Source organism: Hylaeus volcanicus, chromosome 7 (assembly GCF_026283585.1).
Source record: "Hylaeus volcanicus isolate JK05 chromosome 7, UHH_iyHylVolc1.0_haploid, whole genome shotgun sequence".
In the NCBI taxonomy this organism is placed as follows: Eukaryota; Metazoa; Arthropoda; class Insecta; order Hymenoptera; family Colletidae; genus Hylaeus; species Hylaeus volcanicus.
In genome coordinates this window covers 19,730,843-19,749,576 of record NC_071982.1, presented here as the reverse complement: position 1 = coordinate 19,749,576, position 18,734 = coordinate 19,730,843, and the positions used below count along the sequence as shown (strand labels likewise).

Genomic DNA, 18,734 nt, shown 5'->3' with positions numbered 1-18,734 from the left:
GTTTGAACTTTGGTAAAGGGTGCGGGGTGGTCCATGAGGCCTTGGATCTAGGAGGTTGGTTGCTTTCAGGTTTTGACTCTAGGGGAGGCTAGATTTTCCATCTTTGGGGTTTCCTTAGAACTGTGACAGGAGGTGAACTATGGTACCATGATCCCAAGATATAAAATATTGGTTGATTTTAATTCCTAACTCTAGAGATATCCAAGTTCCATATGCAAGCTTTCTAGCACTTGGCCTAAAAGATTCTAGGCATTGTACATCCCCAAGATATTTTTATGCTCCTCCTAATCCTAATTCTCACAAAACAAAAGTCTCCTTCGACTCCTGACAGTAGGTGGAGAATATCACGCTTCAAGTACCATGGTTCTACGATCTAGAATATTAGTTGATCTCGAGATGTCGAAGCAAGTCTTCGTAAAAGCCACTAGCACTTAACCTAGGAGGCTATGCTCCTCCTACGAGGAACACGCGATACAAACGCACGTACGTTAACGCTTGAATGAAAAACTGTTCCTTTTTGTCGCTGTTCCGATTCAGCTGATCGCCTCATCGTTACGTAACGTCACGACGTATATCTATAGCTAGCGCATAGTCGAGCATTGATCGATCAGCGGGATTCAGCGTGGATCGAAGCGTCATCCATCGGATGTTACGAGGGACGCGAAGTTGATGTTTGTCGCTGGTTCGACAGCGAACAAGTACCCAAGAATAAACGTCCTTAGAAGACTAGGGTCCCCTTCGTGCCTGCCTCTTGGTGCCTGCCTCGTGAATCGAATGACGAAGGGCTAGTTATCGCAATTATTGCTTGGCTTGATTAGGTTGGAAGAGCACAGTTCAGTGGTCCTCGGTGTAACGAGCGCTTAATTGCTTCCACGCTCGATCGAAGGAGTCACCGTCGACTGGAAACCGGTTTCCCATCGCTATCTTTCGAGAGAAATTCGATACACTCTTGGGAAAATCAAGAAGTGTTTCCACAAGAATTGACTCGACATCGTAGATACATTTTTCCAAGTGTCGCAGTAACAGCTCGTCTGAGATCAGGAAAGTTGTTTTCCGAACTGTCCGAGATCCTTCCTCGATCTTCAAGAAAAGGAAACCAAGTCGTGGAGAACAAGATTCCAGGATTTCCAGAGGGAAATTCAATGCACTTTCAAGAAAAATTTAGAGGAGTCTCCTTACACATCACACTTCAAGTACGTTTTCCTATCAAGTATTACGGTAACACTTCACGACAGCAGGAAAATCGTTTTCAGGACGTTTCCGAAGCGACTCGGAGTAAACAGCTTTCCTTTGGATCTAGGACGCTCGATCTCGGTCCCTCCCTCGATCTCCGGCAAGAAAAGAGACTCGACTTGCGCGATACGGGGATCCTTTTCGAAAGGGAACGGTTCTTGTGGTACCTTTGGGGCAGAGTCTCAACGGCACACGATCGACACTGGCACTTGCACCGCAAACGTTGCACGAGCACTGCCAACATTCGTTGCACTCGTTGCATTCGCTGCAACGTGCGCGCGAGCGCGGGACCGAGACCGAGAACGAGCCAGTGTGTCGTATTCGCGCACTCGTCATTCAGTCGTTCGATTTGCAAATCGCGTCGTCACGTGCTCTCGCCTTCGGATCGTCGCGTCATAGACGATCCTCGATCCGAATTCGAACCTTAATGCACGAATCCTTTCGCGGCTCCTATTCGAGAATCCTTTGATCGTTGTTCAAATTCTTGATTTATTTAGGAAGAAACTTGGTTACTTTTATGAATCGAAGTCTTGTATTCTGATTTTATGTGCTTTGTATATTCATGATATTAGGGAGAACTAATAGTTCGTGGTTATACAATTTTTTCACGTCATTAAAATTGCTTTATATGCAAGTATTATATATCATTTTGTAGTTTTTGAAAAGCTCCTTCATATATATTTGATTAGTGAGAGCTTATAGGAATCTTTAGGCTCCGAGGAGTTATAATAGTACCAAAAACCAAAATTTTACATCATTCTAACACGCGACAATGTGCGCATTGAAAATTCCTATCTTTTATTGCACCATTTTTATACAAATCCTCTTCGTCGATTTTTACTATGCGGACACCCAAATGCAAAGAATTGACACTGTTTCCCTAGCGTTGTTCTTTCATTATTCCTTCCTTCGAATCTACAACTTTCTGATATGGTTTATGTATTGCAATATTCCTCTCTCGTCCCTCTCACGCCTAAAAATCGTTCCGTGAACCTAAAAAGAGGAAGTCACACATCGCGCGCACGTGTACTGTAAATGCGACGATAATGTAATCACACCGCGTTTGCATTTAGAAGAAAAATGAACGCTTCGTTTGCAAGTGGTATACGATCGACTAATGTTCAGCAAAACAGCTATCCGGGCACTGATATTTCTTCGCACCGATCGAAGATGCAAACGACGCTCCAGAGTTCGGCTCGGGTTGGAGGGGGCAATTGTCACGTGTTACGTGCATTGACGCGCATAAAATTTCAGCCTAACGAATGCAGTTAGCGTGACGTAGTTATGACAGCATCACGTCGCGCGGAACCGCGCTGCGATAGATTATGTCACGTAAAAAATCAGTTCTACGACCGAATACCGACGCGAGAATAGAGTTTCGTGCGAGGCGAGCAAAGTGAACGAACGAAAAGTTTCCTCGAACGAGTTGAGCTTCCGTTAAGCTCGCGTTGTCTTGTTTGCCGAGCAAACGACGATCTTTGGTTGTAGATTTCTGCGGATAGACGTGCTTCGATATCGTGGAATTTTTTTCAATCTTATCAGCGACTGAAGTGCTAGATTTTTCAACTACCGGGACTAATTACTTTTAACAGTTGTAGTAAAGATAGAAATTTAAATAGGCTACGAGGTAGCGAAGCTAACCGAGTGTAATAGTTGTCGATTCTTTCTATCGTGTCGTGATTAGATTTAATCGAACTTGTCGAATGATGTAGGATGCCATAAACCACGCGACTGGTATATTACATTTGTTCGCTTGTATTTTTGCTGTATTGAATTGATATCAAAGTCAATCTCGAGCTTAATTAATACAGGGTACATATTTATCACGATGACCACTCGTGGAATCATTCAAGCACCTACCGGTGCAATCGGTGTGAAATCATCAGAGATATCGGCGAAATCACTTTCATAGAATCTGTATATGAAACCATAAAACGTTCCCCTTTGCGCTACGCAATATTAAATACTTTAGGTACGATACGCGAACTATCGAATCAGTGAATAACGCTCTTACAAAATTTCCAAGGTCACGATTAATTATTCCCCTTGAATTTAAAAATTGAAACGAACAAATCCGACAAAATTAAATTCACGTGAAGCCGCTCCAAGTCCTGATTTTCATAATAAAGTCTAGCGCAATGAAACGATCACGTTTCCTTCTACTAATGAAGAAGATCGAAATACATTAAACATTAAATCTATATCATCCACGAGTGAAGCAATTACGAAAGTACGAAATATTCTCGGACTTCTCGGTACATACGTTAAAAAAAAACACCAAGATAATCGTGGACGTATCACACATATCGATCGTTCGACCACTAATTGAACTGGAGATTAGAAAACTTTCACACGTATCGCGAGCAGCCCCGTAGCGTTTCGCGTCTACTGATAACACCATGCGCTGATTCAAGTCGAATTCCCCTGTCCATTTCGGATACGACACGATTCCGACGAACCCGTCGCGATAACTACGCTTTATTCCGAGAACTTCCGACAGCTTCGTTCCTGGATGGGAATTTATCGACTGCAATCACGACGGGGACAATAGGCGCGAGACGGATTATTACTCACAACAAATTACACGGGACGATGGTGGAACGACTCGCCTTCGACGCGTTAATTGGCTCACGGTGAAGATCACATGCACTCGGTCACCGGGCGACGATCAACCTGGCCGCGATTAATACGTTTACGCTCGGAAAAAATGTTCTTGGAGGCGAAAATTAATTTTTTAGATTGGTGGAGAGTACCGTGGAACTACCGTTTCGGGGTCGTTAAGATCGTTAAGATTCATGGGTTTTAAGTAGATTTTTGTTCGACACCCTCGGAATCGAATCTTTCAGTGGAAAGCTTTTGATGGAATATAATATAGTACTCGTGAAAGTTTCTAGGAGCCTGATTTGTTTTCTACTCGATTGGAAGCTGCAGTCGGTGCAAGAAATACAGCAACTAATTTAAAATAAAAACTAATAAGAAAAGAAATAAGAGGAATAATTCCCCTAAACTTTATTAATAAAATATAAAAATATGAAGTTTTCTTTTGAATTGGTTCCTGTACGAATATTTACTACACCGACTGTAAGTAATTAACACTAAATGAACCGATAAACCGATACAAATGAAACGTCAGTGGGCTTGGTGCGTGACTGCATACTCCGAAAATCCTTTATATGGGGACCGGTGATAAATTACTGAAACCTCGTTTTTTATCAAGATAAAATCAAGCCTATGTTACCAAGGGATAATGTAGCTTCCCATCGCTGAAACAATTTTTAGAATCGCTGCAGTAGTTCCAGAGATATTCTACGATATTATCAACAGCAACAAAAATCCTCCTTCCCAATACTCGCAAAAATTTTGTACAACGCTAAAAAAATATTGTCTCTACAAAATTAGAAAGTATATACTCCAACGTTCGAACGCGATACTATTTTTAAGAGCTCGTGAAAACTCGCGAATCGCCAGCAGATGTATTGTTTCCGGCGCCTCACCTTCGGAATTAATCATCGAGCAAGTTTCCCCGATGAAAAGCGAACGCGTTCGAGTTTCGGCGATTTCGCGCGATCGCGAGTCGATCGAGAAATGCGGTCCGGTACCTCGAGCGGGGTGCGATATACTGACACGGGCGTTGTTGCCGCGAGCCCACGGATTATCTGCGAGCCGTAGATAAAAACTTCTCGTTACGAAATCGAACGTAACGCGAGGCGAGCGAGAACACGCGCATCGAGCTGTTCGATGGCTGACCGAACGAGCCGCTATCAGCCGGTACCGTTGCCCAATCGCGAGTCGGGATCGAACTAGAGAGGAAACGGAGTGGAAGAGCGAATATACTCTTCGGGGAGGGGAAAAAAAATAGACGCGGAGACCAGGCGACAAATGGACCGACAGTGGGAGACATCGGAAGAGAGGGGGGAGGGGGCCGAAGAGACGGAACTCGAAGTCAACACCTCTCCAATGATGCCTAATTAGTCTACTTTCATTTTTTGTTAAGTTCCTAACGGTGGGTTTTTGTTGTTTCTGGTGATATTCCAAAGAGGTAAATCTTGAGTGGATATTAAGAATTTTTTCAGGAAGAGGAAGAAGAAGAGGAAGAGGAAGGTGGTGGGACCCTTAAGAGATGGAACTCGAAGTCAACACCTCTCCAATGATGCCTAATTAGTCTACTTTCATTTTTTGTTAAGTTCCTAACGGTGGGTTTTCGTTGTTTCTGGTGATATTCCAAAGAGGTAAATCTTGAGTAGATATCAAGAATTTTTTTAGGAAGAGGAAGAAGAAGAGGAAGAGGAAGAGGAAGGTGGTGGGACCCTTAAGAGATGGAACTCGAAGTAAACAGCACTCCAAATCATGCCTAATTCGTCTACTTTCATTTTTTCTAAACTCTTGACGGAGGATTTATGTTGCTTTTGTTGATATTGCAAAGAGGTAAATCTTGTTTGTATGTAGGGGATAATTTATGAAACTACTCAGGAGATCCTAAACATTTTTTCAGTGGTAAAAGGCTACATTGTCCCTTAATAACACAAGCTAGATTTTACCTTGATACAAATAAGGTTTTAGTTCGCGATCTCAATATATCCGTAAGTAAAGTTAAACAGTTACTTGAAGAGTTTTTCGAATGTGAATGGCGTACAATAAAAATAGTTTTAACGTATCCCTGTAGTTTCGATGCGTATCTCGAGAGATTACCTGTGAGTGATGTTGAAATTTCGAAAAAATGACCTGGGATTGTCGCTAATACGTTACGCGGAACGGTTGAGAGTGATTTCGGAGTCGGGGGATTCGTATGCTCAGCACGCAAAGTGCACGGAAGTCCCGCACCCGCATTTATTAAACAAGTTCACCGAACTACGGATAGGCGTTTGGTGTACGGTGTGCAACTTTCGAGTGGGCATTTGTACGCACCTGTAACTTTACCCTGTTAAAAAAGAAGAATCCTCGCTGTTCTTACTCGAATTAATATCTCTTTTTATATAAATTAATAAATGTTTGGGAGGATCGCTCAGAATCTTACTCAGAATCTTACTCAGACCATCTGCTTTTAATATCGTAAAGAATTCGTGTTGGGAGTTTGGTATAGCCAGAAAACACTCGCGAATATCTTCAATGGCCTTCTAGGAGATTCATGGTCTGTGTAGGAGATTGACGTAAACTAGTCGAGGAAGAGGGAGAGCAGCCAGAAGAGGAAGACGGCGAACACGTTGCGTTGTCTTCCGGCTGGCCTAAACGAAAATACCCTGCCTGCTCTCCCCTCTTCTGGTAATTTCGCGAGACTGGTCCAGGTTCGACGTCCTGGGGTCCAGGAATTCCTTCGTGCTTGTTTCCATCGATTTGCATCGGCTATTAACCCCAAGTCTTTTGTCTAACTTGGACAACTGGCAAGGGGAGATATGCTGGCCTAATTGGAACATAAACAGGCACACCTATATCTTCTAACTTTATGATATCTTTCTCATTAACAACTTTATATAGAAAAGAAAAAAAAACACCAAGTTCCACTTTTCAAGCATCGACGATTAAAAATTCCAGTCCTGATATTTCGATATCTAAGAGCCGTGGTCAATGCCTCTTAGACAGGATTCGCTGTTCTGTTTGTCAAGGACGCGTCTATAAGGACGATTTTTTGACTTTACGAGTAAATATAAGATCGATGGAGAGCGCAAATAAGTCGATGTAAAAATGTATCGACAAGTGTTGCTACGGATGTTTGCCTGGCAGATAATGCGAATCCCCTGCGAACCGTATCTAACATCCAAGTTTATTACCGCCGTATTTATCCGTCCTACCATAAAACGGATTATCCGGTCGATAAACAGATACGCCGCTCTCTCGACTCCAGCTACTCAAATTTCATCCCGAGGAAACCGCATTGACTCGGCTCACCAAGAGAGAGGCACTGGATGCTCTCGAGAATAATTCTGCAGTTGCTTGTTTGACATCCGTTCATTCCATTAGCGACCGAGTTTCGTCTTGGATCTTAGTTATCTTTTACTATTTTCAAGCGCGTCATACTCACAAAATATAACTTGTAAACAAATCGACCGGGACAATTGAAAATTTCAGAGAACCTCGTACACGTATGTGCAAATAAAAGTAATAAATTTCAAAAGTTTTACTGATTTAAGAACTCTGATTTAAAAAAAAAAAGAGAGAGAGAGAGAGAGCATCCCTTTAATTCGTCCCGATCTCTAAAGTCAACTCTCAGGTGGCAACGCGTTATGATGCATGAAAATCTCATTCGCAGCCGAGTGCCAAAAATAATTCGAATCCCGAATCCCAAGTGAATGTTTTCGGCATCTCAATGAGCCTAAATCGTATGCGCATAATTTTATACCCAGGTTATCGACCGTCCAGACGTACCACCTTTGCATTTCCAGCTCAGTTTCTGTCGGTTTTATCATTTACCGTAAGTGTAAATTCGATTTAACACTTCGGCCGTCCCTTTGTCTCGCGCGTTAAAAAAAGACACGATCGACTCGTGCATAATTTTCACCCCGCAATTAGAGCTAATGACAGCGCTAATTGTCCCGTACATATAACTGTACTATTCTGCAGGTAAGGTTGCATAATAGAGATACTATTATTACTCAGTTCTGCTCGATTGGTCGAAGACGCTCCTTGTAGCCTCGCTCCGTCGACAACAGAGAATGACTTTCCATATTGTTATTGCTGCCGTTTCACAGCTTCTCGAGGGGGGCTAAAAATGTAGCCGTCAGAATTTTTTATACACCTCGGGCCATTAGCCCACTTCGCAACTCTGACCGCTGGGGGAAAAAACTTTATAGCGGTGATGCAAAGCGCGGCACAAGTGTCTCGTATATCTCGAAATTTAAAAATACTCGGGTGCTCGAGGAAAACACGATGCGATGCGCGAGGAGTCGAAAGGCGGCGAATCGACGACGATTCGAGACCGATCATTAACACGAAACGCGATTCCGTCACGCGACTCCAGGTTATTGTTTACCTCGGGCCGAGGCACGCACGAGGCTGGCGGAGCTAGTAGGAAAAAGGTTGCACGAATCGAATCGCACGAGTTCGTTCTAGGGATTCTCGAAATCGCGGGTCTGATGCGTTTCGAACTGTTTTAAGCGATGAACGTCAACGCTCAACTACAAATAGTTACTTAGGCGGAGGAATGCGACGTCATACTCTGGACGTATCGCGAATCGTTAAGTTTTCGGTAGAAATGCGAATGCGCCTTGTAAAATTAGACGTATCTCAGGAGTCTGGGTTCCAAGATCAAACTGCTCGGAGTTGCGACATTGCAATGTTGCAACATTTGATTTGGAGAAGCGAGCAATGGTAGGTTAATTGGAATTTCGATCCTTTCGATCCTGGAAATATATACGACGCTTCGAGTGGTCGGTTTTTGAGATTCCCGAGTCAAGGCGGGATCACGCGTTAGATATTTCTGAGTTACTCGCGAACGAAAGGAAATTCACGCCGTCGGCGGACTAAACGCGGTCAAGAAGACGTCGATACGGTTCCGACATCATCCAAAGCGACCTAAATCGGCTCGAAGGAATGCACCGCTTCTAATTCCTCGGTTTTAATTCGAATCGACGATGGTCTCAGCTTCCAACTTGGAAGTTCACATCTAAGTATACCAAAGACCTAGTCGATCTTCAAACACGAACCATTTCAAGTTGATACCTAACAACACAGTTAATAAATTACAGACGACAGACACTGGCATCGTAACAACCCTATAAAAAGGTCCTCGGTGTATACAGCCTCAGGAGTGCACACCTCGATGCACTTTTATTGTTACTAGCTACGTCAAAGATCTAGTCCATCTTCAAACACGGAACTATTGCAAGCGGACGACCCCCAAGGCAGTCAATAAATTCCAAAAGACAGACACTGAGTCCAACAACCCTATAAATAATCCCTCGGTGAATAAAACGTCAAGAGTGCACTCTTGGATGCACTCTGGCCTTGCCTCAAGACCCCCACCAGGTCGATTGCCAATTTCCCTCGCGATCCTCATCCACCCTTCCTCTCTCTACTTCCTCGCTCGATTCTCACTGGCGATTACAAAAATTCCGAGTGCGTTCCTTCGGTACTGACCATTTCGGAGCGTTCCACGATCCCGATTATCCCCCAAGACGTCGCAGACGGAGTGTACAGAGTATGGTCGAGCGGAAAGAGTGGGACCAGAGTAAAAAGAGCGAAATTAAGTAAAAGGGTGTCTCGATTCGCGCGCATACAGCGTCCCGTCACCGATGGCGCGAGCGTCGTGGAGTTTCCGTCGCGATCACGACTGCGCCCGCGACGCAGCAGAGGTGCACCGGTGCTCGATGCATCCGCGACGATCACTGAGAGCCGCGCCAAGACCGTGGCGAAACTTGAATCGCTCGGTTGTCGCCATGAATTCCTACCCCTGGTCCCTCGCTCCTGGCACCGCGGCGATCGTTCGAGTTGCACGGCAATAAGCTGTTGCTTTCTGCACGTACACGCTAGTCTACGTGTGTTTTCGTGTGCGCGATCCCTTCTCTTCTCTCTTCCTACGCAGGAGGCACGCGCGTAATCAGTCAGCGCCGCGTTCAACCGAGTTAAATGTGTGTCACGCGGGATTCGCTAATCCGAGGAACTTCCACTTCCGCGAGCCGCGACGACAAACAATCTTAAACCGCGGCGTCGACTCGGGAGATGATGATTTTTATTTAGTATTTTTCGGGGGAGGTGGAAAAGGTAGAAATAGGAGTGGGTTCGACTCCGAGGAGGAGAAGGAGGAGGAGAGGAAGATGTGGAGTTTGGGGCACCTGGTCGTGTTTGGAATAGTTTGATGGCTGATGCATAGACAAGGCTTCGGATAATATTTTTCCTTTTGTAGGCATTCTGTTTTGGGGCAGTTGGGCGTGGTTTGACTGTAGTTGGATACGTGACACGTAAATAAGTAGATCATAATTGCTGTTGTGTAGATATATATGAGGCACTTGATCACGCCTCGAGTGCTAAGCAATTAACAGAAGCTCCCCGTACAGTACATTCAGATACACAAGTGTATCGAACACTCGTTTCTCTTTGTACACTTTTACCTAGATATCGCGTTACATTTACACCCCTACTAATCTGCTCTTCCAATAACCAAAAATTCTATCCTGCTACCCCCCTAATCCCATTTTCAAAACCCCTCGTGCCTCCTCAAACCTTTTCCCTCGAATCTACAATTCCCTCTTAACGCTAATTTCAAAAGAGCTTCCACCAGAGTACCCTGCATATTATCAACGTCTAGCAGCGATGATGTAAGCGGCGAAGATCCCACGCGAGTCGCGTGATCGAGTCGGGTCTATAGGGGAACGAGAGCAGGCTGAAAAATCGATAAGAAACAGTGGAAAAAGAGCGAGACCAAGTTATCGATCGACGATCGAGCCGAGGTCGTTCGCGTAATCGGGTCGAGATCAAAACAGCGTCGCTGACGCTCGGAGCGACGATTATTTTGAGAGCGGGCACGCGGTCATCGCGTTGTGGTGACGTTCGAGACACGATCGCTCTGGCTGTAGCCGAGTCGCAACAGAGGTTACTACCGCACGTTTTCAAATATCGCTGATAAACGAATTATCGACGGAAATATTCTAGGACGGGAGGAAAATTACAGCGCGAGCCGCGGAAATCCGTTTTCTTCGGTGGACTATTAACGCGGATTATTACTGTGGATTCTTAAATATCGTGGTATGGTCCTTTGGGAATATTCGTGCCATTTCGAGTCACGTTTAATGATTGTTCCTAACAGAAAGAAGATATCTACGTAATAAATATACGAATTAGCTGGTCGGCGTTCTTTTGGCGGCACACAACCAATGTCGCTCACCGATCGCGAATAGGTCAGACAGAGGTGTCCTCGATTCACACTTTGTTTTGTAAGAATTCGCTGATCGGTATTCTTTTGACGGCACACGACCATTGTTGCTCTTCTGTTTAACCGTTGCTGACGAGCAGTCAGTCGTCCGCCGGATTTTGTGGGAGTCGGTCGTTTAAAGTAATTTTTACCAGAGATTCGTGTTAATCTATATCCATCCTGAAATCCTGTCACATAAAAAGGTCACGGTACCATTGAAGATGATTATTTCTGTGCCAAATCTGACAATCGCCATCATAATTTTTGCGCGCTATAGGTTTGACATCCCTTAAACACCTAACCGTACACTTTCCCACAATTTACCGAATACTGACTACCAATCATCTAATTTGCTCCCCGACATAGTCCAAGTATTATCGTCGCCCCCCAACAGTGCAATTCACGAGGCACACCATAAATTCTCGCGCCCGTATTCGTGTCACACTTTTCCTTCCTTCGCGATTCGGATACCCTCGGCTGTGGTACCAGCGGGTATCCGAGAAACGCCCGTCACGTAAAATAATCTCTGAAACGGGCCAACTGCTCCGACACGCTTCGTTGAGCTTGTTTGCGAGCCTAGACTCGGCCACCCGTCAGGATGTGCTCCGATTCTATTCCGTCGAGCAGCAGGAAGTCGCGCTTCCCGCAGGTTTTCGCAGACTAGGAAACTTAAGCGTCCCTCGAGGTAACGATATCACTGGAGAACGAGGATCCTAGCCTCTCATAGTGTTCCACCGAGCACCGTGAATCCGCTGCGAGTATATTCACTTGAGAACGCTAGTTTCTTGTCCGACGGTTCACACTATTATTCTATGACCTGCTTGATAAACAGACAGACCAAGGCTTCTTCTCGTTGTTGAGCATAGAAAACAATCGTAGCGTCCTCATCCCTCGCTCTGTACAAGGTAGAAAGAGAGCTTGCACCGTTTTGGGATTCATGGCTGGATGGTGTATTAAACTCCGGCAGAACTCCCGAGAGAAGCTCGTCCTTGACACTGTCGAGGATTAAAGTTGAACGAGTGGAGTCGTTGCAATCGGCCCTGATCGCGCTGGAAAAAGGATAACACTGCCTCCCCGGAGCGTAAGAGGTTACAAGCCTCGAGGCCTCGACACTCTTGAACCCACCTCCGCGGAATTTCCACTGCACCACTCAGAGATCACCCTATATATGTTCAGCGAGAAACGCGTCATCCTCGCCTGGCCTTCTTTTCTCAACCACGCGAACCCGCCCCCCCGAATGAAACAGCCTCTGATCGATATATATCGACGCTTCTCGAGCCAGCGATCGAAATCTCGTCACTGTTAAGCCTCGTTTAGGTTCGTTCCTGGTGCTACTTACTGTGTCACGCAAGCAGCGTCGCCGGTGCCGCGCTTCGATGAATTGCGATTCTAGGATTCTGTCGAGTACGAGAGAGATAGGATTCGCGCGAGCGAGTTTGCGCGTCGTCGACTTTCTCCCTTCCGACGCTCTCGCTTTCGTTGGAGGTCGAGAGCGTACCGACGCACCGCGTCGAGGAAGTATCGACGACCGCGAGGAATCGAGAGAGAGAGAGAGAGAGAGAGAGAGGGGGGGGGGGGGGCAAAGCACGACAAACGCGAGTATCCCGGCGCAAGCGCAACCCGAAACACCGCCCTTCGCGGAAAACCTTTCACTCTCGACTGCTTCCGACGAAGTAAGCCCGTTTTTCGGGGATTGCTCGCTCGTTATCCCGTCCCGCCAAGGGAAGGGTCTCGTACGCCCACCGGTTTCCACGAAAAACCAATGAGACACCGCTAGGCCCTGGCTTCTCGTTCGCCAATCGATCTACGCCCTCGCGCTGCTGATAATCGCGGTCAAGAGACGACGATTTCAAGGCCAGGAGAAGGGTAACGCGACAAGGGTCGCTTCTATGTTTTGAGACTGCATTCCGGTTACGACGCGTTTTTAAAATAGGGGTTGTTTACGGTGAACGATATTGTTTGGAGTTTGGAGGTGGCGTCGAACGTTGAAGGGTGGTGGAGCAGAGAAGACAGCATGTCTCGAGGAAAGTGTTGCGCAGGAGACCTGAGAGTGACGGAAATAGAGACAAAATTAGAAGAAAATTTTCTGCGTTACTATATACAGTCGATCCCATAAATATTCGTACCGCCGCCCCCTCCCTTCATTCCTTTACCCAGAAACGAAATCAAACTTTCTCCAGCCAAGAGATTCCGCGAACGATTAGAAAGCCAGAGGACTTTGGCCATGTAACAGCCTCTCCCAAAGAGACGAATATCCTAGAAACCTTGACCATTCGTTTACAAGAAGTACAGAAGAGAAACATACCCCCTGTTTCATAATCGCGATATGTCGGTTACGATACCGGCCGTTGCACAACAAATTGCCAGGTTAAAAAAAGTTTGGCGCGTTACGCAACGCGTGCAACCTTCTGGCTCCTCCAACGCACACCGAAACGACTATATCACAATAACGACTACGATCGTGCGAGAAGATTTCAGAATGGATACAGATTAACACGAATCTCTACCAAAAATGACTTTAATTCGGAACGATCGACTCCCACAAAATGTGAATCGAAGCCGAACGATAATGGATGTGTGCCGCCAAAAGAAAGCCGACCAGCTAATTCTTACAATAGGAACGACGCAATTTTGTCAATTATCTTGCGATAACCACGAGACCCTCCGAAACCACGTGTGTTTAAAATCGTAGCCTTCTTTCGACGAGCAAACGTTTCAAGGCAGTAAAGAGAAGACTCTACCAGCAAGCTCTTTTCCAAGGGAGGGATGAGTTTCCCAAGCCAAGTTCGAAGGAAAGTGGAAGACTCGGGGAAGAAAGGCCTGAAAGGAAGCTCCAGAGAGAGGAGTAACGTCGAAATCCATCCCGGCAGCGGGGCTGGATCGACTAAAGCAAGGAGGCGCTCGTGGAGGGTAGCCAAGGGCGGCGAAGGGTGTCAGGGACCTCTTTATATGGGCCACGAGATTCCACTTGGTCGACTATCGTCTTACTTTCGGAGGGTTGGAGTATACGACGCGTGTTATGCGAGTAGGTAGTCACGAGGGGGCGAAACGGAGATAAAGGGGATGGCCGAGTCTCGAGATTGCCGTGGGGGATGAAAACGGAAGGCGACCGTTTTATTTGTTTCCCGTGGAACGAAGACGTCGGCGCGTTTGTTTGTTCGACGGTTAAAGACGGTTTTATCTTTCATCTTCTTTTCGTTTAGGTATCGCGACGTTTCTTGTTTGGCTGCTCAGATTACTGGAACGGGTCGGTTTCACCAAAATTCTTTTTGAATTAATTACTTCGTCGAAAACATTGAGATGTAATGTATTAGGTGTGGAAATTAGTTCTGTGCCTTTCGAAAGTGCCTTTCAATTTTTCCCTCAGTTATACACTCCAACAGAGTACATGTAATTATAAATACCGAATGTTGAACTAATCTGTGAATAATTTCAATATTCTGAAGGTTTCTGTTTAAACTAGAGTCATAAATAATGCAACGTCATGACAGAGAATTAATGTCTACACTTCATCTATCTCAACTTGAAAGTCAATGAATCCCAATACTAGGACTGAATAAATACAACACAGTTAATCGATTCTAACGCTTATTCGCGTCCGAGGATTAAACGCCACCGTTAATTGCAACGGTTGCGTTTAAAACACATCCTATGTTCGCACGTTGAACGTGTATTCCCGATACGATCTCGAGTTAATCGACGAGTCGCGTCGCTCATTGCGTCATAACGTCGGTGACTACCGACTAAAGACGCTTTTACTGCGTTTCGCGGAAACCGAACATTCCCAAGACGTTACTTTGTTACGTCTGCAAAATCAAGTATATACAATCGCAAATCGCTGCGATTGCGACCGTCCAGGCCGGCCTGACGCAATTCTCAACGAAACGACGACGTTGTGCGTCGAGTGAATCGCACCCCTAGCAAGGGTGAAACGCAGAAGGGAGGTCCCGACCACTTTACGAGGACCCTCCAAATTTTTAACGATAAATACCCGTCGTAAACCGCGGCGGAATCGGGAGTATCTTCCACAAACGGTCAATAAAAAGGACAGGACGGAGCACAAACATCAAAGTCGTCGATAAAGTCGGCTTTCTCTAACATGCAGCTGAGAGATAAGACCCGGGAACACTTACCTTGCTCGATCGTCGTGCTTCGATGAGGGATTTAGCGCGCGCGTAAAAGTCGAAACGGACGTTAAACGTAAATAGAAAATATTTGGAACGTCGGACGCACCGGAAGCTTCTTCGAAAATTAACTATTGCGTGGATTCTAACGTTTACTCTGACTCTGCATGGTGCAGTCTCTAAGATTCGTTCTAGAAAAAAAAAAAAAAAACTATACCGAAGTATTCAAGTATGCTCTCCAAGCCTCAAGTATTACATCAACGAATCAATGACATTTCCTCGCGTGGAATGGATAATTCCGTTATGCAATTTCCACGTGAGTTTCTTTAAACACTTCCTCGGGCGCCACATGTCAGGCTAGTGATCTCACAGGGACAATAAAACAATAATCCCGATAAGACGATAAAACGATCTTTCCCTGCGGTTGCATAAGTGCATACAACCTATAAAACCAACCGATGCGCGCTGTTTGAATATTCCAGTTCGAATATCGCCGAAATTCCATCTCGGGTTAGAGATTCCATTCGCAATTGACGCAACGGGTAAAAAGCGACACACAGACACAAACAGACTGTGAAGATACTCCGATAACGTATTCCATGCACACGAGTTGCGAACGTGGAGAGTAGATGCGAATCCTACCTTACGACGTAATTCACGCAGACGACGGAGAGCGGCTTCTGCTGCTTGGAACAGTGGATGAGGGTGGCCTGTGTCACCACCCATGCGTATCCTCCACGTTTCCCCAAGAATCTGTAGGCCACAGTCTCGCACTGGCCCTTGCTGAACACTGGAACAAGAGTAAACAGGGATATCAGAGGTCCTGTGAGGAGTAACTGTGCATCGTGCGATCTGCGCCCTATAGACGCGCCTGGTGAGTCGACGCTGCGCGCCGGGCGCATCCTGGATGATGAAATTTTAGCGCAGGCATTACCAATCTCCCCTCTACTCCGCGATTCTTGCATCGTTTGAAACGTGATTGCATCGATACCCCTTTCCTTAAATTCCTAGGATGATTTCAGAGAGCTCGAGTCATCATCCACTGGTCAGCTATTTAAATAAAACTAAAGAAAATACAGATGATCTATGGAAATAAAGCGAAACCCGTCTAACAATAACAGAAACAACTAACAACAATTTCAGTTGCAACAGAGCAGGAGTTTCCCATTGTCTAATCGGTGACCAGTGGATCCACGACTTTAGCTGGGTGATCGATGACCAGTGATCCGTGACATGAGCACAGGTACCTCGAATAGACCCCAAACTACACGACACACCATCGATATCAGACTGACATATGACCCTTGAAAAAACTGGTACTATTTACGATACGCAGGAACGGTTTTTCGAAAGGACGCGATTTATGGACAGTTTTATTAACAAACCAGACTTTTTTCCACGATATCGCCCCGCCTTCCAGGGAACTGGCCATTCGGTTTTATGGACGTTCCCTTTCGTCACGAATTTCGAGGTACTATTCGCTGGATCAGCTTATCGACGCGGCTACGCATCGCGGGTGCCTCGCTATCTCTCGTCCCTTCGCGTGAGAACGACGATAGATGAGATTAGCCGAGGGTGATCGCGAACGCTGATGCAGAAAATCGAGATTGCCGTCGAAGGGAGCATCCGTGATGTTGGACACGCGTTCGAGAGGTCTGCGAATCGATAGAGTCGCGTAGCAAGGAAAAAGATATTACGGGGACAGAAAGTTCATCCCGAAGGGATGGAAACATTTCTGAAGCGTTCCTACGATGAAATTGCGTAGTTGATTGCTGAGTCTATCCTTCATCAGACTGTCTATTGTTAAGATTGTTAGCATCGGCATTAGAAGAGTATTGTTCTATTCGTCGTTCGTCGAAATCGATACAATTTCACTCTCCATTTATCATTTTTCTCGAGAACGAAACTAGACCGTTCATACAATGAATTATTTAAATGGAAAGTTCTAGATAGCCCTTCCAGTTTACTTTAATGAATCATGAAAAATTATATCTCGCCCCAGATAAGAAAGAGAAGATTCATTCGAAGAAATGATTCAGTCATGAGTCGACAGATATCCAAGGGAATAATTTTATAAGTTATATGGCCACGTCGCCACGGGTTGAACGTGCAATTGGCCCGGCTGCCAATTAAATCACGCACTCGTAAAAAGGCTCCCTGCTCCTAAAGTCCTGATAAGAGATTGCGGTCTCTGAGATCCTTTGCGGTGTCGTTCACCCGAGCTGGTCAGCCCACTCGAAACCGACAACTCTTCCCACCCAACGCCCACGAACTTTGCTTCTTTTTCCCCTCAGCAACCGCGTCGATCGATGCCTCGTCACGCTACTTTCTTCCGTATACCTATCCTATACCTCTATACGCTTTAGTTAAACCTCGAACTTGATCGATGTGCATTTGCTAAGATATTTATGCGGTTGATAATTGAGTTCAATGCTGTACTTATCAATCGAAAGTATGTGGAACACTTCTATAATGTTTCATGAGGTTTCCAAAGAATATTTGTTCATCAGGGTTGGTTGGGATTCACTGATAAAGCGAGCGAGGCATACGCGCGCGGTTCGCAAATTAGCGAGTGGGTTGCCCAGTGATCGCATTTATTTAAATGACTGGCAATTGACTTCTACTCACGTGATTTAAAAGACTTGTCCAAGGCCAGGTTGTCGAGGGCGTGATAAAACTCGAAAACTGACTGCCCCATGAGCTCCTCGCTGTTCCAGCCGAGATACTCGGCCAGCCTTGAAAACAAAACAGACAAGTGGATGTAATAAATGATAGTCGTTAGGATTTATAGCGTCCTCGATGTAATCAAACTCGATTTTATCAATTAACGTAAGGAACGCGATGGAATGATCGTAAGTCAATGGATCAATTTTTTACGGTTACGTCGCTTCTAAAATGCACGTGCCATATATTCAGCGAGTTGAAAACTGGGGTGTACATATAGAATACTTACTTTTCATCGGCATAGGTGAACTTCATGCTGAGGCTGTGCTTCGAAAGAAAAGTTTGTCGTCCCAAGGGAACCTCGATATTGCTAGGATGCGGTATGGGGCACCCTACGAGCACCAAGGAAGCACCCGTGTCGGCCTCTTCGGCCTCGTCTTCGCTCTTGCGCTCCTCGTCGTCGCTTTCCATGGAACTTGACACAGGAGTGCGAACGTACGTCACTCTGCCGATACAGTGGATCACCTGACACAGAAAAACATTGCATAATTAGACGATTCGAGACCAATTGAGATTACGAAGCTTCTGGAGAAAAGAGGCTAACCTTGTACGTAGCGCTCTTCAAGTTGACCTTCCTTCCTTTGTTGGTCAGAGTGCACTTGAGCCTCAGGAAGAAGCTACACGCTCGTTTATCATTATCCTCGGTTGGCTTGGAGGAGAGACATTCCCGCAGCTCATCGTGATCGCACGGATGACTGTACTCGTACACGCTTTGGCCCATCATGTCCATCTGAAACACGCAAAGAGAGAATCCATGTAGAAATTCATGGAGAATTCATGTAGAACATCTAGAATATCTTCTGAGATTGAAA

General features: G+C 45.6%; 1 protein-coding gene and 1 long non-coding RNA gene across 3 annotated transcripts in view; one reads left to right on the top strand and one right to left on the bottom strand.

Annotated features, from left to right (window-relative positions):
* Positions 1–18,734, bottom strand: part of LOC128879565 (hypoxia-inducible factor 3-alpha) — a 44,339-nt gene that overhangs the window by 15,683 nt on the left and 9,922 nt on the right. For both annotated transcript variants that reach the window (XM_054128846.1, XM_054128845.1), the window contains exons 4-7: positions 18,467–18,652; positions 18,152–18,387; positions 17,827–17,933; positions 15,841–15,988 (exon numbers count right to left, since the gene is read on the bottom strand). In XM_054128846.1, the coding sequence (XP_053984821.1) occupies positions 15,841–15,988; positions 17,827–17,933; positions 18,152–18,387; positions 18,467–18,652 (677 nt within the window). The remainder of the gene's footprint in view (positions 1–15,840; positions 15,989–17,826; positions 17,934–18,151; positions 18,388–18,466; positions 18,653–18,734) is intronic.
* On the top strand, positions 4,729–7,360 carry LOC128879572 (uncharacterized). The gene is made up of 2 exons (XR_008457661.1): positions 4,729–5,236; positions 5,307–7,360. It is a non-coding gene; the product is annotated as an uncharacterized LOC128879572 (long non-coding RNA).